This window comes from Cryphonectria parasitica (assembly GCF_011745365.1).
Source record: "Cryphonectria parasitica EP155 unplaced genomic scaffold M406scaffold_3, whole genome shotgun sequence".
NCBI classification, from domain to species: Eukaryota; Fungi; Ascomycota; class Sordariomycetes; order Diaporthales; family Cryphonectriaceae; genus Cryphonectria; species Cryphonectria parasitica.
Window position 1 is genome coordinate 2,964,353 of NW_024468911.1, and position 27,254 is coordinate 2,991,606.

Genomic DNA, 27,254 nt, shown 5'->3' on the forward strand with positions numbered 1-27,254 from the left:
TAGGCCACCCCCCGGATTTGCCTCTAGCTCCAACATTGAAATCCAGATCTCAATATGGCCTTGGAGTCTAGACCCTCCATCATGTAGATCTCGCCAAGTCTCTCTTGTTGCGTGCAGGATGCTGCTCGCGTGCCCGCTCATCGTTTTCTGTGGAGAACGTTCCGCCAGCGTCATGGCGTCAAAGGGCCTGGAATCTTTTTTCTATTGAAAGATTAGGTTTTTCGAGGTTGGTCAGGGAAAAGAAAAGGGCCTTTTTTTTCTTTTTTTTTTTTTTTCTTTGGCTTGTCAAAGGTGAGAGAAAAGATAGAGTTGGAAAAAGGTGGGAAGGTTGACAGACGGGCGGCGCTACTCTGCTACCAAAAAAGGTGGTCCCTTGGTCGAAAACATCAATTTTCCCCCACGTATCACTGCTGTTGTCTGGCTAAAAATATAAGTAAGACAGATCGAGACTATTCTAGTTGACCGGTCCCTGACGTCTAAGTCAAAGATGGTTTATTTGCTAGCACGGTCTACGGGTAGCCTAGCAACGTTTGCAGGTAGTGGAACCAGACGGAGACGGCAGAGATACATAATATTTTCTTTATGTCTGTGTATAAGATTTCTCTGCCAAGAATCTCGATGCCTCTCGATGTCAAAGATCAAGTAATGAGTTCACGATTTTATTTGTTGAGAAGCTCACGTCAAGAGTTCGCAGGGGAGGAAAACAAAGGTTGACAAAGGAGCGTGTGTCGACAAGAGCATCTAGCCCTTGAATTCAGAACTCATTAATAAAATACAAAAGTAATTATATTGCATTGTCAGCATCAGTTTCCAGCAGCTCTGTTCCTTGTTGATATTCCCCTCATCCATACTCCCAACGTTGCCCAATCGGCCCGTAGACCAGCCCAGAGCTTCCCTAGATGTCTTCGTCGTCCTCGCGCAGATCCTCACGCTCCTCGATGCTAATCCAGCGAGCTGATGCTTCTCCCTCAAGAGGGCCTTTCTTCCTCGCTCTCTGTGCCGCGAGCGGCGGCGGCAGTATTGTAGCTGGCACCAGCCATTTGCATAAGGAATATACCGCCGAAGGCTCCTGTTCGTGCAAAATTCTGGCACCGCACAAGGCAGACGTTGTTCTTTCCAACGGCTTTGCCAGTACAGGCTTGGTTGGTCGGAAGTGCAACGTTGAGGAGGAAGTCGGTAGTGGAATCATCTTTGAAAGTTGCTTGTTGGCTGCCTATCTGATGATGAACTACTTGTCGCCGTTCATGATGTCGAGTGACTTCAAAACTTGCCCGATTGCAACCGTTGCTAGCCAGGGGCCTTTGGGTGACCTCGATATCTGTTCACTGATGTGCAGGGTTGTCATCATTGACTATGCACAAGTATGGGCCGGCCCCGTCACTGTTGAGCTGGCGGACAACCATGTTGACTGAACCGCCGGAGCTGCAGAGAAAAAAATGATTGTTGTTGATGGAAGTGACTATACTAACAGAGGATAATTCAGTACTCGTATTCAAGGGAGAATGAGGGCCATTTTTTAGATCTTGAACAGAGACGACCACGATATGCCCGCTGTGTACTAAAGTTTGCTGTTATCACATCTTCTCACATCCTACTGCCCTTTTTGAGTAGCTCTCTGGGGCTCTTTGTCAAAACAACCAGCAGCTGAGGCTATCCCGCGCATGTTCACCTTTATTGGGCCAAAGAGCCAAGCAGTACGGAGGGAGACGGCGACGCTTGTAGCATGCCATCACAGCCGTGGCATCATGAATTCTGCCAAGAATTTCCTACGTCGTAGAGCCTGCTACCCTCGACGCACGGTCGATCGTGGCCTAGCATAGCCTCACAACGCCCGAAGAAGAAAAAAAAGGCGAGAGGTGCCGACAAAGACTCACAATATGCCGCGCATCAACAGAGATATGGGGCACGAAGCATCGCCGACAAAGTCCCTGGCCCTGCTGTCAGCGAAGCTTTTGCCAAGTCTGCACTATGCGAACCGCCGCAGATCATGAACTAACCGAATGTCAAGGCGATCATACACCAGGTATCGCCCGGGCTGTGTCTATCTGGGCTTTCTTCGTTACCTGTTATAATTGAATTCCACGTGACGGAATGGGGGTAATCCTCGAGGAACAGCCTTAAGTCCATCTTGGCTCCAAAGAAAGGGAAGACTGCCTAGCAGACTGAAGCCCATTACATGCCAAGCTTGCGTTAAGTATACTTGACCAACGGGCCTGTGCAAGATACAAGTTGGGAAGGGTCGGAAAGGTGGCAAACAAGACACCTGATTCGGGTATCAATGCAGCACCCAACCTCTCGTAGCACAGCCTGACAATGGTCCATGTATCCACCTGTCGAGTACCTTTGAGCACGCCAAGCGAGGGGTTCTGCTTGGCTGGCTGCCTCGTGATGCTACTGCAGCCTCGAGGCTTAGGATGCTAGCTCCGAGGCCAAGACCCAAGCCACTGTGGGTTATGGCTTATAACCTCAGAGTACCGAAGCATGTGACACAATTGCAATGCTGTCCAAGGGCAAGACCCACTGTCATCTCCCGTGCTGCTGTAGTCTTTCACTTGCTGTGGTGCATGTAGTCTGAGGACGAATGCAGATGGGAGGAACAGATAAGAAACTGGCAAAAGAGCCCAAGGGAGGACCCCAGCCCACGATGTGTTCACTGAGGAGCCGCGATCCTCATCTCGCTGGCTGCCTCCCAAATGGCGTGAACTTTGTTGTGCACTGAGCCAACCCAATCATGCCCAAAGACCCCGCATCATCCCGATGACGGCGTCACACACACTGCCTCAAACTCCTATCAACATGTTCAGAGACACTGCCGGACGGAATGTCAAAGAAAGGAACAGAAGTCGCAGGGATATTCGGGCGCCTCCAAGGGCACGGGTCGAGACGCAGAGAGGTCGGACGAGAACAGTACGCGAAGCCTGAACATGAGACAGTATACAGCAGCAGCGCAAGCTTTGTGATGATGCTGTCTCGTCAGACCAATTGCTGGATGGGGGTTGTCCCTGGTGAGTAGTATTTGAAGATGCCTCTGGAAGCAACTTTGGATCCGGAAGTTGACTGAGAGAGAGAGAAAAGTCCGCATTATTCCTATGAGGCCGAGCATGCTCACTACAGCATGGTCGTGGGATATGCCAATGAGACGAAGAGAGACCAAGAGCCAGAGAGTTCTTGAGGCGAAACATCATCATCCATGATGGTGTGCCCTCTGTAGAAAATACGTAGGTGTGGCAGCCTCTGCTGCATGGTGCTGGCAGTATGATTCGTTTTATGGATGGAGTGAATGAAGTGCATGGAAAGCGCAAATCGGTTGTTGGAGGAAACTACAGGTCCAATTTCTGCAGAGGCTTTGATTGGTTAAGCTGGCTAGCATATGCTTACCTAAGCATCAACATCCATCTTCTGTTGCACTCACTCATCAAACTGCACTGGCGAGTTCTCATTGACCGTTTCTTCACAACACAGTCTGGTTGCATTTGGCAAAAAAGATGGTCAGCCTCATTTCAGCAGTCTGAGTCTGCAAGAATCTGTCTAGCAGTCTCGTCCATTTTCCCATGCAGGCTTTTCTGCAAGGGGTTTTCATGAGTCAACACGGGCCATACACAAACTTCCCCGATGACAACAAATGCTGCACCTTCCACAATCAAGGGTGCCTAAGACCGGACTAAGCATCTGCTACTGATTGAGTCATATCGATGGTTTTTGATGTATCGAGTTACATCCAGAGTCTTACTCTCCAGAACCAGTCGTTTGGGATTGCCTTGGTCCTGGCAGATGAAGAGAAAACTCAGTCCAGCCAGTGCCAATATGACGACCACACTGCAACTGGATCCTCTCGAGAAACAGCTCAAGAAGCTGCTCCTTGATGCAGCTGCCTACATTGATAAGGCTGAGGACAAGAAGGAGGTAGATCAGCAACTCGTTCTGAGATGGGCAGGTGGCTGGGTTCGCGACAAGCTCTTAGGCCAGCAGAGCCACGACATTGATGTCGCCATCAACTGCATGACTGGGGAGGTTTTTGGCAACAAGCTGCGCGACTTCTGCGATGTGCCCCAAAACAGGGAGAAGCACAACCTGCGCAAGGAAGACCTAGGGAATCTGCACAAGATTGCCAAGAACCCAGAGAAGTCAAAAAATCTGGAGACAGCCACGGTCAAGATATTTGGCCTGGATGTTGATTTTGTCAATCTACGCACTGAGACGTACGCTGAAGACAGTCGTAACCCTCAGATGGATTTTGGCACAGCACAGGAGGACGCCAGCAGACGCGATGCGACAGTGAACGCGCTCTTCTACAACATACATACGGACGAGGTGGAAGACTTTGTTGGTGGTCTGGAGGACATGCAGAGGAGAGTCATACGCACGCCACTGGAGCCTTTTCAAACTTTTATGGATGACCCTCTACGTGTGCTCAGACTTGTGCGTTTTGCGAGTCGTCTTGGATTCACCATCGAGCCTCCTGTGAAGGAGTACATGGGCAATGAGAAGGTTCTCAGCGCGCTCCGGGCCAAAATCAGCCGTGAGAGGGTCGGTGTGGAGGTCGAGAAGATGCTAAAGGGTAAGTTGGTCCCCAGAACACAGTCAGCTCCTGAGCCTACACCTTTGTTTTCTCTGTCCGTCGCGAGAATAAACAAGCCAGCTGACTATCTGGCACGCATTAGGAGAGCACCCTCGAGACGCGGTTCGCTACATCCATGAACTCGGGTTGTATTATACAGTCTTTACGGACCCCGCAAAGGCTGATATGCCTGAGCCTAGTCTGGAAAGCTGGAGCGATACCTATGATTTCCTTAACAACCTCGCGACAAACCCCTTGTACGACATTCTCATCACATCAGACGAGGAACGCTACTTGGCCTGGGTCCTTGCGTGCGTGGTCCCATTTAGTAGGATTCCCTTCGACAACTCGTTCGCGGGTCTCAAAAAGAACCCGCCCGCTGCAACGCTGGCCGCACGTGAGGGCATCAAGGCTCCAAATAAGCTCACGGAACTCGTCACAGCCGCTGTGCGGCATCGTGAGGAGATTATTGAACTTAAAAAGACCGTCATTTCCAGAGGCGAGCGTATGAACGAGAGGGACTACCTGGGTATGCCGATCCGCAGATGGGAGGCCCAAGGGAAACACTGGCGCTTGCAAGTTCTCTTTGCCATTCTCGATGATGTGATGAGTCGTGCGCAGGACTCATCCCAGGACGATCTCAACCCCACGCTCGACGCTGTCCGGGAGAGCTGGCGGGTCTTCATGGAACACATTCAGAGCCTGGATCTCTTAGATGCGCCGTCTATCAAGCCGCTGGTTGATGGGCGTCAGCTCTCAAAGGCACTAGGAATCAAGCCCGGCAAGTGGATGTCGTCCGCGCTGGACGTCTGCGTGGCGTGGCAGCTGCGAAATCCCAAGGAGACCGATCCAGCTGGGGCGATTGACGAAGTGCGGCGGCGCGAAGGTGAGCTTGGTATCGCAGAGCTGCTGAAATAATGACCTATACCGGTCTTCTGCCTACTCTGCATGATTTAAGATGACCAGGGCAAAACTGGGAGGATGGTTATAACTTAGATACCCAATAAACTTCAGAAAACTGGGCATTCCTCGGGACTGGCCCCCGTGGCTTCAAGCTATTCCGCCTAGCATTACGAATTATTTTGACAAAACCATAACGAGAAGGAGTTGTAGAAAGTAAATACTCATCAAGTTACAGCACATTCTCATGTGACTTGCTATGTCTATTTTCTCTACTACTGGATATCACCTGGATGCACATAATTTTCTTGTGAGGCACGGGTTTACCATGGGAGGCTAATGGAGGCGCCAGGGCCGTCTGACTGTTTAGCGGTGGGTTGCCTAAACGGACAGTGGGGGGATCGCCTGTGATGAGCGTTTGCTCCAGCGCCTTCTGCCCCGCCGCTCACTAAGCTTTAGGGCGTTCAACCACTGAACTGCTAACCTGCTGCAGTGAATCTCAGGCTTTCAACTGCCACCTAGAAAGTAAAGAAGGAAAAAAACCCTCCACAAGACTGCCCAGATCAAAACGCTTCTTCATGCTGCTGTATGTGCTTCTAGCTGCACGCAACACATCCGCCTTATGACTTGATACCCCGAGACCGATATTATGTCTGTCTTTACCGAGCTTGTGAACGCCATCGACACACTCCCATCATCCACGGTCTTCACGGACCACATCTGGCAAAAGCTAGGCGCCCGTGAGTCTCAACCTGGTCTCATCGAATCAGTGTCGGAACATCTGAGTTGACAATCATGGATGCAGACGTGCCAGAGCAGGTTACCTTTGCAAGCCTTGCTGATGAAGCATTGGGCCTGAGGCCGACGACGGTATTGTCCTCAATAATCCCTTTGTATTATGTTGTGCATGTGTATACTCATTACGAAACTTTCTACTTAGAGTTGCGAGACTTGTCTTGTTGCCATCCTTGCCTGTCTCAAGGACAGGGGGAGAGTCAAAAGGGAGCCAGGTGATGAGGCATCTGTACAGCATCTCTGTGACTGGGTCTCTGAAATTATTGCCCCACGCGTGACAGCCGAGGAGGAGAAGAGTGCAGGTGTGTAGAAACCTTGCAAGCAGAGAAAGGACCCCGCGCGGAGCCGTATCTCACACAAAAGGAATAGCAAACGATGAGCCGCCCGAGTACGAGCAGGTCGCACAGCAAAGTCGCGAACTAGGACGCTATGGCGTCGAAATACTGTGGCTCTGCAGCAATGACCACGCGGCCACGCTCAGCGAGGAGGTGCTCCTCACCGTCATCTCCTTCACTGCTACCAAGACAGCAAGTGTGTCCGACGTCTCAGACAAGACGTCGGAGGCATACCCATGGACGGACCAGGAAACGAGTCGTCTTTCCCAGGAGGTCGTGCAGCTACAACTCTCAAGCCACGTACAAAAAGACGACTTCATAGTGGAGACCATCCTGAAGGGCTACCTGCGCCCTATGTTCTCCAGATCCAGACCTAGAACTGTCACGGCATCAGGAAGGAAGGCCGAGTTCCCGGACGAGAACGATCCCCACCGCGGGCTAACAGACGAGACCAAGGAGGTCAAGCCGTGGAAGTATGCAGACCACAGGTCAATAGCCGTCTTCGAATGGGCGGTCCAAGGGGCGGATGTAGGTCTCCCCTCCCCCCTCTCCCTCTTTCCTTTTTCTTCTTCTCAAACAGCCTCTTGATATCGCAAGCTGCAACTGACTTTTTTGTTCGTCATCAAATGATTCAGGAATATCTCATTAGCAAACAGTGGCCACTGTTCATCCCGGTTCTCCTAACGATGGCAGACGACGGGACAACCAGAGTCCGAGCTCGCGGCCTCATCCTCCTGAACATCTTCCTAATGAAATTCCCCGACACCATCCTCCGGGACACCGGCCTCAGCAGCTTGTTCCAAGATGCCATCTTCCCTACGCTGCACTTCCTGCCCAGCATCACGCCCGAGGAGGACTCGGTCCAGCTCCTCGGGCCGGCCTACAGAGCGCTTCTGACGCTTGCGCAGAAAGCAAATGTGGACAACAAGGCTCAGCAGGGGGGATCAGAGGGCAGTCGCTCACCGAGGGCCAGGCTCTTGGATAGGATCTTGCGCCACGGTATCTTCTCGGCTTATTTTCACGCCAAAGAGCACGTGCGCATCGTCAGTGTGTTGCTTTCGCAGACGGCCGACATTGTCAGGGAGATGGGCATTCAAGCCGTCAAACATCTGAAAGTGAGTAATCAAGTTTATAAAAACCGCGATTGCAATTGCTTGCTTATGAGGGTATCTAAACAGTGCTAATTATATGCGTACAGGATCTGATCCCTATGCACTCTGAAGTCATGACAAATCCCTTTGCGCCCTTGGCGCCAGACATGCTGCTTTCCGCTCTACATTCCCTCGAATCGTTAATTTCAATTTGTTGGCCGCGACTCTCCACACCGGCCTACCAGGATGAACTGGTCAAGGCTCTCGTCGTCTGCTTTCTGAACGTGCACGACGAGAAGAGCAACGACTCCGACAAGGACTTGGTGCTGATCCAGACCACTCTCATCCGGACAGCAGCCATGCTTTCCAATGCGATAAAGAGCGGCCAAGAGGGAGACGGCCTGAAGGGAAAAGTAGCACCGCTGATCGCGCAAGAGCCTCTCCTCGCAGATCTCTTCAAGGATCTTTGACAACCTGTCTCTGAAGAAAGAAATGGCCTACCGCCACTCGCCAGGCCTAGCCGACTCCTAGTCGACAGGTTGCTGCTTGAACAGGCTCTTTCCACGAAGCCACTTGCCATAGGCTTTGTAGCGCTTCTTGTGCACGTCCTCCTCCTTTACCGTCAGCGGGTCCTCTCCAACCTTCAGCAGCTCAGAGTACATGTGCCAGTAATCATCGACCGCACTGCCGCCACCACCGCCGCCGCCTCCTCCTCCTTCTCCTCCTCCACCACCCCCAGCGAGACCTGCGCTTCCTGAAGAGGATCCAGGCGGCATGAGCAACAGACCATCACTCTGCCAGCTCCCGTTGATGTACTCCTGGTATTCGCTGTCGGCCACATCGGCCGGTGTGTCGGACGATACCACCAGCGGAAGATTTTGCGGATGACTGACATAACGAATGTAGTCTTCAGCCTCTTGCGCGCTGACGGACGGGTTCAGGGACTCATGGACGACTTTTGTAAAGGTCCACTGCGCCTGGCGAGATTTCTCAAGCGGCGTTGCCTTGACCTTGGGCTGGTTGGCTTCGGCTGGGAGCTCGACATTCCCATTCACAACCGGTGTAGCAGGCTCCTTCATGATGCCGTGCGGGCTGCCGTTCAGGGGAGGCTTGTCCTGGACAGGTGACTGGTGGAGCCAGCGCTGCAGCGAGAGGCCCTTGTTTGTGTGGCCCGCCTTCCCAGACGCAATGGACGCGGTGTCGTCGTCACCATCACCGGCCTTGGCGATTTCATTTGGGTCCAGTATCGTCACGCCCTTTTTTGGTTTGCGCTTGTCGTGGCCATCGGCGTCTGTCTCGGTACGGGCGCGCACATGGAATGGGCTGAGGTCGTAGCGGCCGTCCTGCGTGGACTTGAAAGGTATGTACTTGATGGTTGAGTTCATCTTGTACGGGAACATCTTCTGCAGGGACGACAGGGTCAGAGGGCGATAGTACTCGAGCCAGTAGTCGTCGAAGTAAGAAATTGGCATCTTGGCGGCGGCGCCCTTGGGCGGCGCATAGTCCGGCAGTGTGTGTTCCTTGAGAAAGTCCGGCGTGTACCACTCGATATAGCTCCTTTTGTTCTCGTTCGCCCATGTCCTCGGGTCTGCATGGTGCAAGTAATAATCCGTCGCCAGGTCCCACAGCATCGGCTGCCCCTGCGCAAAGATGTAGTTACCCAGGAATAAATTATAGGCCTCCTGCCGCTGCCCGTCCATGAAAGAGTTGTTGTAGTATCGCTTGAAGCTCTCAATCATATCGCGGCTGTGGCTCGTCCACTGGTTGATCTTGCGGTACGTTTCCATGGTGTTGACGAGCTGCGATCCGCCGTACTGTACAGCGATGGTGTCCCCGTGGTCGTGGTACATGTGCGTAAACAGGTTGACCGCGTCCGTGTCATACTCGATCGCCGTGTCGCCCAGGATCCCCAGGGCGTGCAGCTGGTGGCCGAGCGCGCGCTTGCCGATCACAAACTGCGCGGCGTTGGTTCGGTCCAAGCAGTCGATGCAATTGGTGCGTGCGACACCATTCTGCACGCGCTTGGGGCTGACCACCCCGTCGCCGTTCTGGAAGAAGCCGGTCGTCACGACAACGTCCTCGGCGATGTCCTCCAGGGTCTGGATGACGTCCTGGGCGGGGTCCTTGGCGGCGCGGGACATGTCCCAGTGGCGCTGGATGATCTGGTTCTTCTCGGGCAAAAACTGGTTGAGGTACGTGATGGCCCTGCGAAACTCGTCCAACAGCTTGGACTCGCGAGGCGTCCGCTCCTTGGCCTTGACGAGGTTGAGCACGTAGATGGGTGAGCCGTAGCGCTCGAATAAATTGTCAAAGTGCAGCGCGGCGGCGCTGTAGAAAGGATCGACCAGGTTGAGCTCGATGGGTGGCTTCGGAGTGACACCTGTATTGTCCTGTGTCCAGTAGAGAGGGATGGATCCACGGTGCTGAACATAGGACGTATACTCCGGGCTGGCATAAAGCTTCCCGCCGGGTGCATGGAAGGATGTCGTGAGCGCCTCGGATACGATCTGTTCCGTCTCGACATCGTTTGCCACATAGCCAAGGTCATTGGCTCCGCGCTTCAGAAAACGAGCTCCTGCAAAATACCTGGATCGCCGTGCGATGATGGCAATGAACGCAGTCCGACCGTAGATGGACACCGAAGCCTGGTCTACATAGCCGTGTATGATGGGACGGCACCAGTCAAAGGGATCTTTGAGGGCGTCCACCGCAGGTCGCAGGAGATGACTATTCCAAACGAACATTGTGTTCGGGTCGTCATCCACCGAGCAGGGCAGGCCATTGTTCAGGGCGATGCGCTCCTTGGTGATGTTGTGCTGTAGGGTCCGCGTGACATCATACGAGTAGCTGTAGTAGAAGGACCTGGTGAGGTCAAGGTTGTTGAGGATGGACAGGAAACGAGACTCTTCGGTGTTCCGCCCGTCGGTCTTGTACCTGGCGGGAGTGAGGGGGATGAGCTCGGTGCCCTCGATCTGGTAGATGTAGTGGCCACCGAGCATAGCCACAATGCTCCTCTTGGTGATGAGCAGCATGTAGTAGGGCCCAGTAAACTTGATGAACCCCAGGAGGCCCCAGGTGGTGCACTTCAGCCTGATGCCTCCAGTACCCTTGTTCCCGTCGTCGATGGTGTCGAGAAGCTGGTTCATCTGCTTCTGCGTATAGACGATCTTGTCATCAGTGATGCTCAGATCGCTGTCGTCAACCATCCTGTCGATCTTGAGGATGCGATACCGCTTCTCTGTCACGTCCCCTCCCACGATATAGTACCTGCTCGCCGTCTCGTACAGGCTGAACTTGTGCATCTTGTGCACGAGCCTCCTCCTCGGCCTGCCCTCCTCGCCAGCGTCCTCTGTCCCAGTGACGCCATCGAACTCCTCCTCGGACGCAAGCCCGTGTGTGCCACTCCGGCTCGCTGGATCTGGGCTCGACGTGCGGTGAAAGGGCTCTGCGACGGTAGGGTCATCGTCATCGTTGGCCTCTGCCGTCGGTGGTACGTGGGAGGCAGACTTGGCAGGTAGGGGCCGGCCATCCTGCTCTGGGTCGTTCCGCAGCTGTGGAAAGGGGGCCTGAGGGCCGACAATGTTGACAGGAGTGGGCGGGTTCGAACTCGAGGGCGTACCGGTGCCAATGGTAATGCCAATGCCAATACCGCCGGCGCCTGGAGAAGATGGACCAGGCACCGAGTCTGGGCCCTCGTCACCAATCGTGTTGTCCATCTGTGCGTGAGAGAGGAAGATTCCGTGCTCTGGCCCGGAGGCCGTCTGAGCTTCTCGGCGTGGTTTGTGTTATATTAGTTGCGTGCGAGTGTTGTGGAAAGGTTTCGAGTTGGGTGCAATCACAAGCTGGGTCAGGCGCTGTCGTATGTAGCACTAACATCCTTGAGTGCTGCCAGCAAGCCTTGCCTTTGGGAGACAATGATGCAAGTCCCCGCTGTTGCAGTTAGCTTGCCTTATCATTACTAGCCCGAGGTAGGCGCAGGATAACCTCTGACCAATCATCTCACACCAATCATCAGCGCAGCATACAAGTACAGGCTCTGTTCTCTTGATGATGATTATCAAATACAAATCATCTTGACATAGACACCCCATTCCACCTGCCCTATACAATGATTGTGCTGACAAAGGACCAGTATGACTTGCATAAGAAAGCGGGGCGAACTCAGGCCCTACTATGCAAGTACAGTAAATGATGGACTGAAAAGGGAACAAGGCGGGATAGGGCGGAAGCATCTTACGCGACCCAATGACAGGCGTGGGATTTGTGATTTGGAATACACGTATCTCAAAATGGACGATATAGTAGCTTTAAGGCGACGCTATTTATCTTTGGAAGAAGAGGGAGGGGTGGTGGAAAACCACAAGTACTTATATAAACTCGTGCGGGGTGGTGAACGAGTGAGAGCATCCGAGCCCATCTTCAGAACTCCAGAATTCATTCCCCCCAGTTTCAAGCAAAGGACCAATTTGCCCTATAAAAGACCTTGGACTCGCGAGAAATTCAAAAAATGCCTCTTCCAGCAGACGAGCACGTGGTGGAGACTAGTAAAGGGCTGGTTGACACCCTTCACGGAATCTTTGGTCCTCATCCTGGATTCCGCCCCGGTTCGGATTCCCTCTACTGATTGCATTCCTTGTTATGATAATAGTAGGGAAGAAATGTGCTAAAGGTATCACGTCGTACCAAATATGTAGCCCACGCAAAGGGTATCCTTCTCAAGGGCACCTTTACACCAACGGCAGAGGCGGGCAAACTCTCCATGGCACAGCATTTTAACGAGCCTTCGACCCCAGTCATCGCTCGGTTCTCCAACTGTGAGTGCGCGAACCAACCCCAGGCTGTAGATTCCTCTTCATCGTAAGCATGGATGCAAACAAAAGCTAATCACTATAAAAACAGCGACCGGTCTGCCCGACGTCTCTGACGCCTCGCCTAACGCCCAGCCCAATGGCTTTGCACTTCGCTTCCAGCTCGCCTCGCACCCGCGGCGCAAGCACACGGACATCATCGGCCACAGCGTCGACGGCTTCCCCGGCTCCAACGGTGACGAGGCCCTCGCCTTCTTCCGGGCGCTAAAGGACGGCGAGATTGAGTCGTACCTGGGCACACACCCCAAGGCGCTGGCTTTCGTGCAGGCGCCCAAGCCGTTCCCGGAGAGCTTCGCGACCCAGCGCTTCTTCTCGGTCAACGCGTTCAAGCTGGTCGACGCGGGCGGGAAGGGTACGTTTGTGCGCTACAGGATCGAGCCCGCAGTGGGCCTCAAGACGCTGAGCGCCGAGGAAGTGGCCTCGAAGGCGGAAGACTACCTGTTCAGCGAGGTCCCCAGGCTGCTGGGGACTGGCCCTATCAAGTTCAGGCTGACAGTGCAGGTGGCGGAGGAAGGGGATGTGACGGATGACTGCTGTGTTCACTGGCCAGAGGAGAGGCAGGTGGTAGAGCTCGGGACGATCAACCTGGAGGGGCTGGTGGAGGATGATGCGGCGGAGCAGAAGCAGATCATCTTCGATCCGATCCCGAGAGATGTCCCGGGCGTCGAGCCCTCAGGTGACCCTCTGCTGGACGTCAGGGCTGCCATGTATCTCATCAGCGGGCGAGAGCGTCGTGCTGCCTGATTTTCTGTCGTCCAAAGCCATTCTGGCTGCGTGGCCCTTGTTTTATTTGTTGCGCAGTTATCGACTGCTGAACAATTAGATCAACTTCAACCCTGATTTCCCCCCCCCCCCCCAATATCTCCACGACCCCGGTTCTCCACCGTTACTTCGGGCCGGTCGAGCCCGTGTAGCAGCGGCCCGTTGGTGGGGCCTGTCAAAGTAAGACCCGGCCAGCACCGGCGTGCCCAAATACTATGTACTTTAAGTATATTGTAGTATATAAAATAGTGTGGCTGGCCAGATCCTCAAGGATTGTGTGCGAACTTAAACGCTGATCTGTTTGGGTGATCTACAATGACCAGGCCCCGACCACGCCTCACTCGAGCCAGACATGTACACGAAAATGACACAAGTCATCAAGCCAGGAGGGAGAGCAGAAACTGGGATATTCCAACGCATTATTTGTAAAGAGGGAAGAAAGAAAGGAAAAAGAAGAGCTCCATGAGATTTGTTATTACCACCGTCTTGACACCCTGGAGAGAGAAACGATGATCATCGTGTCATCGTCACCAAACAGTAAGACCGTTTCCCCCCTCTCTCATGCGGCGGCGCCCGCTCCATGCATGAATGCCCATGGATAATTCGAGAAACCGTCCTTGTCAGATCATATCGCGAATTCTCCTTCAACCCTCCGATCGAAGAAGTTCCATGCAGCTTGACGTCGAAAAGGCGGTGGACCCCTTCCTCTCCCAAAAGTACGATGTACGAGGACGACCTTTCTTGCGACCCTTGAGAAAAGGATCTTACGATGCCACACCCTGAAAACGTGGGCGGGGGCAGCAGCCATTACCATAGTTTAAGTCCACCCACCAAAAGCGGGGCTTCATGGTGTATGGTGGCGGGGTACGATGATGTCAATCTGCAGTGAATGTGGCTCGTGCAAATTTGCATGGCACGTTGATGAGAAGATGTCATGGCTCTGGTGTAGAAATATTCCAGCTGGACATGTTCAGTATTCATGAGAGCCCAAATATTTGGAGCCCATCAGCTGCACAGTCCTGCATTGCACATCAAATTTCAGGAGTGACAGATCTCATAGACAAGCCACAATAGACGATCAATATGGGATAGCAGTTTGTGAGTGTCGTCCACAGGGGATGAATTTAAGAGAAGAGAGGGCTGGCTTATCGTTAGGGGTCCCGCCACTCCTGCAACGCAGAATGACATCAGTGGGTTGTCAGGGGTGGGATACCCTGCGTCTTGTCTTCCAACCAACCGCATGGCAGCGCGGAGTATTTCTCTCACCACACCACATCGTACCACTCGCAATATTTCAGCTACTATACTCCTATATACTCTATATCAGACCAGACTACTAGAAAAAATGGTTACTTTGGTGACTGCCGGTCCGAGCTAACTGACCATGTCAAGATGGGGTTCTCTTTGACTCCTGTTGGCACCTGCGTGTGACACATTCCACTGGCCATGCGTGTTGTGTTGCATCACACTTTCCATGTCGTACGCTACCCACCTCATCCATTTGCCGACCCCTAATTTTGTACAAAAGAACAGCCAGAGGCTTCTTCTAGGCATCAAATTAGTATAGGTGGGTGACTAGTCTCACTATCAAACAATATCCCGAGACCTATCAATTATTGTTTCACTCAATTTTGACCTCATTCTTGTGCTTTTGTTTTCTGGAAAGACACCCATATCCTGAGAATAAAATAGCGTCATGTCCTCATCGAGGCGACACAGAACAAAGAACGCCGACTACAAAGACGCCTCTACCAGCAGTGAAGATGGCTCGCGCCGTCGCCATTCGAATCTATCCCGTGGCTACCGGCCGGGCGTCCAGAGGGAGGATTCCCTTATAAAAACAACCCATCAGCCCGAGGCCCAAAAGAAATACGACAGCGGATGGGATACCGACTACGACCCCAAGGATAAATATTACCTCTCAGACGAGGAAGACCCTCTGGACTCGTACTTCTCGCCCAGGGCGGCAGCGAGGGAGCCTGCCAAGGAGGAGAATGATGGCAGGGAGCAGCGGCGGCAGAGCACCTCGAGAAGGAGGAAGGGGGACAGCCAGACTCGCTCGCATGGGCACTCTCGACGGCGCTCACCCTCACCTTCACGCCACCGCTCACGAGAAGACGATGCAGATGACGACGACGGACACAGAAGACACAAAACCACATCCTCGAAGCCGAACCCAGCTTCACACACAAACCATCACTCCCGGCCCCAGACAACGAGGGCTGCCTCGTCATACCGCCAGCACCGCAACCACGCCGCCACCACCTCCTCCTCCTCCTCCCGGCCACGCACTACCAGGGCAGCCTCATCAACCTACACGGGCTCCCGCGCCAGCCGCCCACGGCCACGGCGCGGCCTGTCCGACAAGTCGATCCGGACCATGCCCAAACACGTCCAGAGCATGGTGAAGCGGCTGGACCCCAGATCCGTCGCCGAGATATCGCGGTTCTGGGACGATTTCCCTTGGCAGGACGCCGCCAAGGTGGCTATGCAGGCCGGCACCATCGCCGCCATCAAGGTCGGCACCGACTCGATCCCCTGGCCCGTCAAGGGGACCAAGATCGCCTCGGCTGCGCTTGGTGCCGCTGTCGTGGATCATGTCTTCAAGCCTAAGAAGAAAGGCGGGATCAAGTACGTCGCCATGCGCCACCTGGCTGAGGCGGCGGTGGGCAGTCTAGTTGTTGGACCGGCTTTGGGAAAGGCGAGCAAGCGGTCAAGTGGTGGTGGAGGAGGAGGAGGAGGAGGAGGAGGGAGAACGAAGAGGTAAGAGTGAATCTGAAAGAAACAGCGTTGAGTCGACGGCGTATGTATGAATGGCCTAGGTCTGAAGAGAAACGGTGAACGGTCTTGTCAATGCTCAAAATCGAACCATTTGGTCCTTGAACGTCGAATTATACACATCTACAAGTAGACAGATGAGACACAGTCAATTGAAGCCAATGTGAATTCCGATCATGAAGACTTATGCCGCACAAAGACAAGAACCCCGAGATTGTCAGTATAAGCGATCTATAACTTTCGCATCCTCAGCGAAGGAGCTTCATATGGACATACCTGAATAATCACATATGTGAGTGAATATAGCAGCAATATAATGAGCGTGCTTCTCTTCGCCTTTCATGTATTACACCTCGAGACGAAAAGTCCTCAAGTCTTCCAAATATGCCCTTCGCCCCCGGGAAATTGTCCACCCGATTATGACCGAGGCCCGTTTTCCTGCGTTGATTCTCTTGTTTGTCGCTTTTGGATGCTCTGGAACATTCAGTACGCGTTGACGTTCTTCTATACTAGAAAATCAAAACGGGCGTACTTGACTCTTTTTCCTGCTTGCACAGACTGCCGATTGGAATCTTGTTGGCAGTTGGCCTCGGTCACGAAGCATGGGCATACATAAGTACTTAAGGTATCTAACATTACTTTTTGTGATACATATAATAGTGGCGTATATGCTTTTATACAGATGAGAAATTACGATCACATATATAATGCTCTTGACACGACTGTAGTAACTTTGTCCTTTATTCTTATCTCTTTCTCTCAACATCTTCGAAGGAGGGGTGGCCAAAGCGGGGGCCGCACCCCAGTCAGTCAGCCATGCTCTAAACCATCGTACCGGCTCTTTTTGATTTGCTTTATAAACATTTTCACAACAAAACTTACCAGCGAAGTAGCAAGATACTTAATCTGTTCAGAAATCATTCTGCCCAATACTGCAGAGTCCGTGAGGGTTCTGCTCTTCGCTTTTGATTTTTATTTTATTTTAAAATCTATCTCTCTTTTTTCTTTCCATCTGCCTCCTACCTGCGTGGAAACACAGGATGATCAGGCCGGGCAGTTGTACTTCTGCCTTGGGGCTGGACTCATGGTGCAGTCGGCAGGGCGTGAGATTTGACTTGGACAAACAATACTGAGCTTTCCTACCAAATCAAGATCAAGAGTTCGAACCAACGTGAATCCGTTAGTCCATTTCTCCATTTCGCTCGTGTGAGGTTGTGACGTTTTTATTTGTCCATACTCATTCATTGCTGAGAAAAACTTCTGAAACTCATCCGGCGCCCTGAATATTCTCACATGAACCAGGTTACATCCGGTGCACAGGTGAATGGCGTATTCAGAACTGCCTCATGGCACGCAAGATCCAACACAAAGATGACGATGCCATTCTCCTGCAGATTTCATGAGAGCTAAGTATGTACATAGAGACTCTGAAGCCGAGGTGCATGTTGCCCTTCAAAAAGCTTGTGTTAAGTTATGGGTTGACGACGCGGTGCATGGTGTTGGGGAATGCTTGGCCAGCAGTAATATGGATTTGCATTTTAATACAAATCTATTTCATTGTGACCACCAACGCCATCTATCATAACGCAGAGCAGGTTAATTTTAGCCGACTTGCCCTGCTGCGTTCGTCATCGGGTCTCCTATGTTTTGTCCCTCAGAGACCATTGACATCCTTGACCAGTTCCGCGATCTTGTTCGACACATCTGTGGTTCGGGGGATGTCATGGCCGCCCATGTGATCAAACATCCTCCGATTATCGCAAAAGTAGGCCAGCTGGATACCCGCCGGCCATCTCGGGTCCTTTGCGCCGTAGATGTGTGCCGTCGGGATCTTGATCCTAATGTCCTTGGGAAACTTGGTAAAGTCGAGCCCGTAGCAGTCCGTCTCGTCGGGGAGCTCATCAAAGTCGTGTTCGAGGTCGGCCGTGTTGTCCCATAGGCCCTGGCCCTTGGGTAGCTTGTCGATGTCGTACAGCATAGCGCTCTTAGCCCGCATGAGGATGGATGTCCTCTCGTGCAGCTCGTGGGCACGCTGCGGCACCTCGAGGCCGAGGTCCTCCAGGACGGGCAGCGGCATGCCTCCGCAGATGAAGATGGCGGAGCGGAAGGGCAGTGGCTTCTCGGGCTTCTCCTTTGCGTGGTACAGCAGGTAGCTCCCAATCAAGGAGCAACCCTGGGAGAAGCAGCAGACCGCATCGTAGGGGCCGTGCTCATCGATGTAGTCCTCCAGCCAGAGGTGGGCGCCGCGCACGGCGTTGATGGTATTGTGAAGCCACCAGGTGTAGGTCGGGCTGCCGAAGAGAAGGTCGATGCCTGGGTGTGGTTTGGCCGAGAAGGGTGCGTCAGGGAAGTCCCATTCCCAGTCTGAGGGTAGTTTGCCCCGGAAGGAGGCTGAACAAGGCAGAGAACATTCATGAATTGGGTCAGCCACGGGAGAATTTACTTTACATCCTCCTTACAAGGAAGAAGAGATTCTCTTGAGAAGTTAGGGCGTGACAAACCCGACTGAGATTTGAAGATGGCACCACTTACGCCCTGCCCGTGCAGACAGAGGATCTTCATACTTGAGACAGACCAGAAGCTAAGTGACAAGAAGGCGGCGGATTCAAGATCAAGCGGATGGTAGGAAAACGGAGTAAGAAGTTAGTAGTTGAAGGATGACCCCGGAAGACGCAGGACTCGCTCAGAGGCGTGTGCGTGTGTGTGCGCGTGAAAAGGTGCGACCAGGCAAAAGAAGCTCACCGAAAGGAAGAGAGAAAAAAAAGTCCGGATTCCTGAGAGCTGCTGCAGTGACAAGGTGAGATGAGGGAACCGGCCGTCGAAGCACTCACTCCTCTGCTGTGCACAAACCTGTGCTACGTACTTTGGTTAGATAATACACTCAGGTATATGCAGTTGGGATTCTACTTCTTAGGCCGGCCTTTAAGGCTGGCTACTAATGCACCGATCACATCGGGGTCCGAAAGACATCTGGGCGTGATGGGGAATACCGTTGGTAAACCCCCGGGCCTGCGGACCTCTGAACCTTCTTCACACACCCGCTGCAGCTCACAAGACCCAGCATGTACCCGTACCTAGGCCTTCCAAAGGGGAGGGTGGAGGGGGGAGGGGGGCTGCTAACCCCACCCTCTGCTGTTTTGTATGCTTCTGGAAGACTGAGAGAAGAATGCAACCGACACCCGTTTCTGCCGGGCCTTTTTTTTTTTTTTTTGTTGCGTTTCATGTGCTTGGGGTTGCGGCGATCTACCTCGCAACGTTGTCTTTTGTTTTTGTTTCCTGTGTTTTCTCTCCTTCCAAGATCGGTTGAGCATTAGAGAGTTTCGCAAAGAGGTAGGTGAGTGCGCGTCCTAGAAGGAATGTCGGGTCCCACTGAGCTGAAGGAAAGACGCCCCCCTCGCCCCGGTTGGCCCACCGGTTGTCGGTGTTGGCGCACTTTGGTTGGAGCTGGGTCCTTCTTTCCCTTCCAAACCGCCAAAGGTAGAGGGCGGTCTTCGTAGCGCCCGACAGCGCCGGACGGACTCCTCTCAACCAAGTCCCGGACGTGTGTAGTGTACTCTATCTCTCTGCTGTAGGAGGTTCCTTCATTTTGCACTGCAGAAGGAATGAGAAAACAGAAGACGAGCCGTTGTTTTATCCCCTCGGCCATTCCAGGACTTGACCTCTCTTTCCCTTTTTTGCTTGACGTAATGTGAGTATTGTCATTAACAAAACAGTCAGATTATCAAAAAATAAAAATAAAAAAGACTTAGCCATGAACGACAGCGGCTCATAAAACCACCTCCGTTCTCCTTCGATGACAACACAACCTCTCTCGGGCAAACATGATTGCACCAGAGACCTCTCCTAAGCCACAGATCTCAGCCTCTTCATCCTCGCCTGCTGCTGCTGCTGCTGCTGCTGCTGCCGCCGCCACCCAGACAACACAATTCCGGACCTCAGGGCAACAGCAGGAATACTCCTGTCTTCTCTGTAAGCAGCGGAAAGTCCGCTGTGATAGGGCAAATCCTTGCAGTGGATGTGTTCGAGCCGGCGTGGATTGTGTCCCGGGCGTGAGACAACCTTACAAGCGTCGCAAGCGAAATGATTCTTCTTCGTCGTCGACGAGAGAGCAGAGGCCTCGTTCGGATTCCATCTCGTCGAAGATCCCAGGCGCTACGAACACCACCAGACCCATAGCGATTGAGGAAGAACCACGACCTGACAGGCCACAGGTTCCGACCTTTGGACAGTGAGTTTGCTAATTCCCAAGTCTTCTCCTTCTTTCGTTGCTTGGGAACCTACTCAGTACTTCCAATTTTGGTCTCCTTCATCGCAGTCCACAGCATATATGTATTGACAATCATCTATAGGAACTTATGGACTGGCTTAACTGAAGAGGTTCGACTCCTGCTGCTCCGCGCCTACTCTACTTACCTGTGTTTCTCCCTTCTCTACAAGATCAGTTTAAAAAGGAAAAGAATGCCAACTGAAGCCTGGCCCCCTAGTTCCAAGACCCGTCAGTCAACAAGTCGTCCTCGAGTGAAGAGGATGTGGCCGCAGACCCGGAACCAAACTCCCTCCTAGACCCCTCCACCCTACTTTTCTCCTCCATCCGTGATGTAGTCAACCTCCGCGACTTTCACCCCCCGCCCATGCACGCTTTCATGCTGTGGCAAACCTTCCTCCAAAACGTCAATCCCTTGTCCAAAGTCATCCATGCGCCCCTCGTTCAGCCCCAGGTCATCGAGGCCAGCAAGGACTTCGATTCGGTCCCTAAGCCCTCCGTGGCCCTGCTCTTCGCCATCTATGCGGCGGCCGTCATGTCGCTCAAGGAGGAGGACTGCCGCAGCCAGCTGAACGGGCCCAAGACAGTCCTGCTTAGTCGGTATTTTTCTGCCTGTCAACAGGCCCTGGCGGCCGCGTCTTTTATGAAATCTCGGAGCATTGTCACGCTCCAGGCCTTTGTTGTCTTTTTGGTACTGACGTCTTCGAACCCCCCGGCCCCTCCCTATTGTTTGGTTCCCGCACGACCATAACATACGGTCATCATACTGACCATTATTCTACAGCTTCCCGCTCGGCAGATCTACGATGCCCAGACTTTCTGGCTTCTGGCCGGCATTGCCGTCCGCTTGGGGCTGAGGATGGCAGGGCAGGGCGGCCATGGCCTCTCTAACGATTCGGTGTATAACTCGCAGCTGCGGAGGCGCCTCTGGCGGCAGATTGTATGGATAGACGGGCGAAGTCATTCACAGATCGGGGTCAGACCGTCTCTGCAGGAAATTCGCATCTCTCCTTTGCCTGCGAACCTCAATGATGCCGACATCAACCCTGACATGGCTGAGATGCCCATGGTCCACAAAGGTCCAACAGAGATGACTTGTGAGTGCTGAGTCGTCAAGGAGTTATCTTCTTTTCTTCTTCTTCTTCTTCTTCTTTGGATTGCTGACTCAGGTTCTACACACAGTCTGCCTGTGTCGTTACGAGGTTGGTGAGTTCATGACGCTTCACGCCAGAAAGCTGCATGATCCCGACGTTCCTGTCCGGACCAAAGACCAGCTCATCGACCAATTCGAGTCCCATATGGAAGACACATATCTCAAATATCTGGACTCAGCCATTCCGCTGCACCTCATGGCCGAAGGAGGCGTGCGATCGGCCGTGTGCAAGTTGAGGCTGATGGCCCACCACCCGGCCCAGTACAAGGGGAAATCGATGCCTCGGGCCGAGAGGGACATGCTCTTCGCCATCAGCGTGCAGATGGTCGAGTACGACGTGTTGGGCAAGTCCACCAAGGCCCTCGACACCTTCTCGTGGCACCTCGACGTCGCCTTCCAGATCGATGCGTTCGTCTTCATGCTCATCGCCTCCCGTACCCAAGCCGCAGACAGCCCCATGACCGAGAGGGCCTGGCGTCTCGTGTCAGACATGTACAAGTACAGACCTGCCCTGCTGGAGGATGGGCGGAACGAGCTGTATGCGGCCGTGCGAGCTCTCACTCTGCGCGCGTGGGAGGCCCGCGAGGCGGATATCGCGCGCAAGGACCTCGACCCTCTCGCCGTGCCGAACATCATCAGCGAGCTACGGGAGCGAAAATCAAGAAAAGCAAGGACTGCATCCATGGCGTCTATCTTGGTCCCTCCCGATGCGTCGGCTCTTCACCAGCTCGCCGGCGTCGCGACGCAGGTCGACACGAGATACAACGACATGAATCAGAACTTGGCCTCCTCTCTCGGAGGCGGCATAAACACGGGCACCGACGCGATGGGAGGCCCGTTCATACCGGACCTGGACCTGCAATTTGACAGCATGTTTAGCAATCTCACAGCTGATGTCGATGTCACCGGATGGGCGCCTGTGGACTGGGATTATTGGAATGCTCTGCTGGAACGCAATAATGTGCTCCAGTGAGAGATGCCACGTAACGATACAGAGATAGAGCATGATGAACAAAGCATCCGTGTTGTTAGACCTTGACAAGTCGACAGGCCTTGCCGCACTGGTAAGCATGATCTCTCCTCCTACCTTTGGTCATGCTTGTGAATGCATATCAGCGTCTCATTTCCAGTGTCTTTACATCTCAGGCTGACCTGAATCCTTACTTGTAGCTCACTTCATGTCTCGGCCACTGAACATGGCAACACCTTGAGGCGCAATACTTCAAGCTGGATCCCGCCGAAGTAAGCTTGGTTCATAAGTAACAATGATCACGATTCAATCGCGATGGTCCTTCGTTAGCCTTTCAAACCCGCAGTCTGAACACACACTACGTCCATAAGGAAGGGAAAAAGAAGAGAGAAGGAGGAAAAAAGAACTAATGTTGAGAGAGCGATCTCCCTTTGCTACTCTGGTGTGCAAGGTAAAGAAAAGACGCTTGTAGGATGACAAGGACGTTGCTGGCCATATTTGCAATACGCACACCATCAAGTAAACGGTAATAAGAGGCTCAAATAGCGCATTGTACCATCTGAGAGAAGTTGCAAAAACTTGGGAAGACGCTCGTATTGTACGGTATCTTCTTCCCCCATGCACGTAATTCCCCTCGGTTGACGTCACAAGAGTATGGCATAAGTACATCTATGTCGCTGCGGGCATTCTTCTCTTACGTCGTGGCCTCTTCTTTTCCGCAATGCTTGGAAATAAGGCCAACAAGTTACCTTGATATTATTGACATATCAATTTCTTTTCTTTTGTATTCTTTATTGTCTACATCGGAACCATCTCAACATGTCGCTACCCAAGACCGCCCTCCTCGTAATCGACATGCAAAAGTTCTTCGCCCCCATGACCACCGCCGCTCTTCCCAACATCCAAAAGCTCACCTCCTTCTTCCAGTCCACCTCGGCGCCTCTCGTCTTCACCATGCATGGCCACAGCAGAGACGAGCTCGATACGGTGCCCTCGCCCAGCCAGCTTGTTCGGAAGTGGGGTCCTGACGGCTCGATCGCGTACGGATCCGAGGACTGGGAACTGCAGAAGGAGATGGAAGCATACGTGGAAGACGAGGATGCGACGACACGACGAAAGAATGATGACTGGCAGCCTCAGGTCGTGCACAAGAACACATATGATGCTTTTATCAACACGGAACTTGGGCGGGTGCTGGAGGAGGCCGAGGTGGAGAGGGTGGTTGTTTGTGGTGTCATGACAGATTGCTGCTGGTAAGCAAAGCATGTCGTTTTCTGCCCCCCCCCCCCCCAAAATTAATCATTGTCTCTGTATATATATTTGTTGACTCCTGACAACAACCAAAAAACGCTACATGCGTGTGTCTGTACGTATGTAGCGATACTACAGCGAGGAGTGCGTTTAATCGCGGGTATGAAACGGTGCTTGTCAGTGATGCTTGTGGGTCTGCGAACAAGACACAGCACGAGAGGGGACTTCGTGGATTTGGGTTTGCTTTTGGGGATGTTCTTAGTACGGAGGAGGTCCTGCAGTTGTTGAAGAGAGAGCACACGTGAAAAAACACAAAGACTTTTCTCAAACCTTACGAGGCGGTAGTGAAGAAAGGGTATGCTGAGGGTCAGGGCCCTGGTGTACAGTTCGAGTTTTATAAATGTTTCCCTGGCAAATTGAACCGTCATCTTCTGAGTTCGGGATGGGAGAGAGGTGAAGAGTGTTTATCACAGGAAAACAGCTCTCTTTCTCTCTCTTTGGATATGATTCAGATAATCAATTAATTGGGGTTTCTAATTAATTTGGTTCTCGCCCCCCCCCCCCCCTCTTCAGTGCTATTTTGTTATGTTCTTCAGTCGTAGGGATGTTCTAATAATGCGCGCCACCCCCCTGTGGTACAAACCTCTGGGGTACATCGGTACCTACTACCCCAGTTGTGGTCAAGCCCAAAAAGTTCCCAGGCTTGTCCCTCTGTAACCTTGTAACGTCAACCGCCAACCGCCCATCGACCATCCGGAAAAGTGCCAGGACCTTGTTTGCTGCCACGCAACAGCCCAGAACACAGCTGCTGCACACAAGAGCGTGCTCATGAGAGGAAGGTCTGGTCTCATGTCAGCTTCAGTACAAGCTCTGCTGCCCCGCGCTCACGTACAAGGTCCATCCGTCCCCTGCATGACAGAAAGTCAGCCCGCTCAGATCATCGTCGCCTCTCCGAACCCGACCGACCAATCGTGGGCCCAACACTGTCACAATACAACACACAGAGAGCTGTAGACCCTCCCTCCTCTCTCTCTCTCTCTCTCTCTCTCTCACACACACACACCCACACGATACCTCCCAATACCTCTACTCTCTACCGCTTGCTTCGAAGCCCACTCCTTGCCTATGTCTGTCGACAATGACTCCGGCTCTGGCGAACCCATCAGCTCCCCGCCCATGGCGGCCTCCATAAGGAAGAACACCATCGACAGCATGTCTCTCTCCCAGTCCGAACTCAGCCTTCCCCAGCGACGCTCCCACCCATCAGCTGCCAGCCTCTATGCCTCGACACTCACACCACCGGGCTCCCGGTCCATGTCCCCCGTCGGCAGGGGCTCTCCGGCACGGCCGTTCTCGAGAGGGCGCGCAGGGTCGCTGCTAGTAACACAGTCCCTTGCCGATACCGATGCTGCTACGACGCCTGGCGACCCGCTGAACCTCGCGCTCAAGGCCTTTGTGCCACACGTCGCCATATATGCCTCGCCAGAGACGGACGGCCTGGTCAGGGAGAAGGGTTTCGAGCAAGGGCTCTGGGAGCTGCTGCGGCCGTTCGGCGAGCGCGTGCCGGGAAAGGTGACGATACGAGATAGCAACGGGGCGAGTAGGTCATGGGAGGACTTCTCGGTGCGGTTCACGCAGTTTGGGGACAATATCGAACCGCCAGAGGGGCTGCTTGAGGCGACAACCAACGGCCAGCCGTCAGAACAGACCAGCTCGGGGCGGAGGATCCCGGACGTGGAGGCGGTGGTGAGTCGACACCTGAAATACGCCGAGCAGTCCTTCTCCAACCTCATACAGCCGAGTACACCCACGACACATGGGCTGGACATGGATGTGACATCACCATACTACGCACTCTACCTCCGACGACTGCTTTCGGGCATACCGATGTCTGCGCACGAGTCCTGGTCACACCCCGTGGCGTGTGTGATCGCTGCCAGCTCCCGCGAGCGGGCACCCATCGAGACGTTCAGGAGGCTCTATCACGAATCGACGAACGGTGACAGGAGGTTGCCGCCTTGGATCGACGCGGAGTATCTGCGCTATTACGTACTTGTCCACGACGAGGAGAACAGCGACATCTCCAAGACCATGGCGCTGTTCGACCAGATGAAGAGACACCTCGGGCTGCACTGCCACCTGTTGCGGATACGGAGCAGCCAGAGCGCCGAGACGGACGACGACAGCATACCGCTGCCCAGGAGCGACTGGATGACCGCCCAGGAGGAGCTCGCCGACATAGAGAGGCACGAGGGCCAGGAGGAGTTTGAGGATCCGACAAGGTACATGTTCGAGTCAGATGCGACAGCAATACGGACTTTTATCCGCGAGATGGTGACACAGTCGATAATACCGACAATGGAGCGCAACATCTCTGTATGGAACGACCAGGTCGCATCCAAACGGAAGGGTTTCAGCGGGAGGTTCATGAGTCTGTCCAAGAGGTTCACGACCTTTGGCGGCGCGTCGAGAAACTCGACAGGGAGCTCGTCTTCAAACAACTTCCACGCGGGAGGGTACTACACCGCCGATGCGCCCGAGGCGATCATGCGCAAGCTGGCCGACTATGCCTTTATGCTGCGCGACTGGAAGCTCGCCATGTCGACATACGAGCTCATCCGGTCTGACTTTGGCAACGACAAGGCCTGGAAGTACCACGCAGCCGCTAATGAGATGGCCGCGTTATCGCTGCTTATCATGCCGCCAAATATGTCCTCCAAGACACGCCTCGACAATATCGTGTCCATGCTGGAGCAGGCCTCCTACTCGTACCTCACCCGCTGCAGCTCCCCGTACGGGACCCTCCGGTGCATGGCGCTCGGCCTCGAGCTTCTGCGCATGCGTGGTGGGCCGGCAGTCGACGAGTCGGTCAAGTGGGGGGTGCGTATCATGGAGAGCCGCATCGTGGGGCCCGTCGGCGACGCGCTTCTCAAGGAGCGCATGGCAGTCTGCTGTGCGACGAAGCAGGGCGTGGGGTCCATGACCTTTGGAAGCTGGCGGCGCAGGTCTGCGTTCTGGAGCGTCCTGGGCGCGCAGGCGTGGGTCGACCAGGCCAAGTACATCCAGGCGCAGAGGTGTCTCAACGAGGCGAGGAAGATGTACAGCTCGCTGCCGAGCGAGGTCGGCATCGGTGCGTGGTCCCTGGCCAGCGAGTACATGGCCAGGCTGCACCTGCAGCTCAAGGACGGCCTGGCGCAGGACGGCCTGCAGGATAGCACTGCCCTCGCCGAGGACGGAGCCGAGGAGATCGAAGTCTTGGAGCAGGCGGAGCCCGAGGCGCTCCACAGGGCCAACAAGCGCATGTCTAGACGGATGAGCCTGGTCAACCCGCCCGGGGGACCAGGCGGGATTCTGGAGACCGCACCGCTCAAGCCAACAGTGGATGGTCAGGGAGATGAGAAGACCGCAGCTGTGGTTGATGATGGCTTCAGCTAGGTTATGCAAAAGCCGAGGAAGATGTCCCCTCCCCCACAACAACCACAACAACAACAACACCTCGCAACGATGATATGTAAACTTATGATAGAGC

At 53.7% G+C, this 27,254-nt stretch overlaps 10 protein-coding genes across 10 annotated transcripts; 7 read left to right on the forward strand and 3 right to left on the reverse strand.

Annotated features, from left to right (window-relative positions):
- Positions 1-968: 968 nt before the first annotated feature.
- On the reverse strand, positions 969-1,424 carry M406DRAFT_251743 (uncharacterized protein; the record flags this gene model as incomplete). The annotated part of the gene is made up of 2 exons (XM_040916783.1): positions 969-1,266; positions 1,327-1,424. Coding segments are annotated over 2 exons (396 nt in total), but the record flags the coding sequence as incomplete, so codon positions are not given.
- A 2,380-nt stretch (positions 1,425-3,804) lies between these two features.
- On the forward strand, positions 3,805-5,581 carry M406DRAFT_288583 (poly A polymerase C-terminal region-like protein; the record flags this gene model as incomplete). Its single annotated transcript, XM_040918805.1, has 2 exons — positions 3,805-4,558; positions 4,662-5,581. The coding sequence occupies 2 exons, from the start codon at positions 3,805-3,807 to the stop codon at positions 5,474-5,476; spliced, it is 1,569 nt and encodes a 522-aa protein (XP_040778459.1). The 3' UTR covers positions 5,477-5,581.
- A 1,244-nt stretch (positions 5,582-6,825) lies between these two features.
- M406DRAFT_252813 (uncharacterized protein) lies at positions 6,826-8,149 on the forward strand (the record flags this gene model as incomplete). The annotated part of the gene is made up of 3 exons (XM_040916866.1): positions 6,826-7,116; positions 7,224-7,703; positions 7,787-8,149. Coding segments are annotated over 3 exons (1,134 nt in total), but the record flags the coding sequence as incomplete, so codon positions are not given.
- Positions 8,150-8,206: 57 nt separating this feature from the next.
- On the reverse strand, positions 8,207-11,395 carry M406DRAFT_39276 (uncharacterized protein; the record flags this gene model as incomplete). The annotated part of the gene is made up of 3 exons (XM_040924097.1): positions 8,207-8,363; positions 8,463-11,000; positions 11,052-11,395. The coding sequence occupies 3 exons, from the start codon at positions 11,393-11,395 to the stop codon at positions 8,207-8,209; spliced, it is 3,039 nt and encodes a 1,012-aa protein (XP_040778461.1).
- A 713-nt stretch (positions 11,396-12,108) lies between these two features.
- M406DRAFT_321595 (heme-dependent catalase) lies at positions 12,109-13,386 on the forward strand. The gene is made up of 3 exons (XM_040919529.1): positions 12,109-12,283; positions 12,374-12,493; positions 12,579-13,386. Exons 1-3 carry the CDS (start codon positions 12,187-12,189, stop codon positions 13,289-13,291), a joined length of 930 nt encoding a protein of 309 aa, XP_040778462.1. The 5' UTR covers positions 12,109-12,186; the 3' UTR covers positions 13,292-13,386.
- Positions 13,387-15,005: 1,619 nt separating this feature from the next.
- On the forward strand, positions 15,006-16,150 carry M406DRAFT_69643 (uncharacterized protein; the record flags this gene model as incomplete). Its single annotated transcript, XM_040925287.1, has 2 exons — positions 15,006-16,072; positions 16,132-16,150. The coding sequence occupies 2 exons, from the start codon at positions 15,006-15,008 to the stop codon at positions 16,148-16,150; spliced, it is 1,086 nt and encodes a 361-aa protein (XP_040778463.1).
- Positions 16,151-17,290: 1,140 nt separating this feature from the next.
- M406DRAFT_275071 (uncharacterized protein) lies at positions 17,291-18,889 on the reverse strand. The gene is made up of 2 exons (XM_040918243.1): positions 18,589-18,889; positions 17,291-18,478 (listed from the first exon to the last, which is right to left on the reverse strand). The coding sequence occupies exons 1-2, from the start codon at positions 18,647-18,649 to the stop codon at positions 17,742-17,744; spliced, it is 798 nt and encodes a 265-aa protein (XP_040778464.1). The 5' UTR covers positions 18,650-18,889; the 3' UTR covers positions 17,291-17,741.
- A 1,019-nt stretch (positions 18,890-19,908) lies between these two features.
- M406DRAFT_328578 (uncharacterized protein) lies at positions 19,909-22,477 on the forward strand (the record flags this gene model as incomplete). Its single annotated transcript, XM_040920342.1, has 5 exons — positions 19,909-20,056; positions 20,299-20,315; positions 20,572-21,042; positions 21,136-21,448; positions 21,534-22,477. 5 exons carry the CDS (start codon positions 19,909-19,911, stop codon positions 22,475-22,477), a joined length of 1,893 nt encoding a protein of 630 aa, XP_040778465.1.
- Positions 22,478-23,293: 816 nt separating this feature from the next.
- Positions 23,294-24,030, forward strand: M406DRAFT_69646 (uncharacterized protein; the record flags this gene model as incomplete). Its single annotated transcript, XM_040925288.1, has 2 exons — positions 23,294-23,727; positions 23,853-24,030. The coding sequence occupies 2 exons, from the start codon at positions 23,294-23,296 to the stop codon at positions 24,028-24,030; spliced, it is 612 nt and encodes a 203-aa protein (XP_040778466.1).
- Positions 24,031-24,838: 808 nt separating this feature from the next.
- On the forward strand, positions 24,839-27,160 carry M406DRAFT_288598 (uncharacterized protein; the record flags this gene model as incomplete). Its single annotated transcript, XM_040918806.1, has 1 exon — positions 24,839-27,160. The coding sequence occupies exon 1, from the start codon at positions 24,851-24,853 to the stop codon at positions 27,158-27,160; it is 2,310 nt and encodes a 769-aa protein (XP_040778467.1). The 5' UTR covers positions 24,839-24,850.
- Between the last annotated feature and the right edge of the window lie 94 nt (positions 27,161-27,254).

What these genes read in the sequence shown, in the direction of transcription:
- M406DRAFT_321595 (XM_040919529.1), top strand. Translation starts at nt 12,187, where the DNA reads ATGCCTCTTCCAGCAGACGAGCACGTGGTGGAGACTAGTAAAGGGCTG. An exon ending in TCATCCTGGATTCCGCCCCG is followed by an intron (nt 12,284 to 12,373) that starts GTTCGGATTCCC and finishes CCAAATATGTAG; the next exon opens with CCCACGCAAAGGGTATCCTT. An exon ending in CATCGCTCGGTTCTCCAACT is followed by an intron (nt 12,494 to 12,578) that starts GTGAGTGCGCGA and finishes CTATAAAAACAG; the next exon opens with CGACCGGTCTGCCCGACGTC.
- M406DRAFT_275071 (XM_040918243.1), bottom strand. Translation starts at nt 18,649, where the DNA reads ATGAAGATCCTCTGTCTGCACGGGCAGGGCGTAAGTGGTGCCATCTTC. An exon ending in CATCTTCAAATCTCAGTCGG is followed by an intron (nt 18,479 to 18,588) that starts GTTTGTCACGCC and finishes TGCCTTGTTCAG; the next exon opens with CCTCCTTCCGGGGCAAACTA.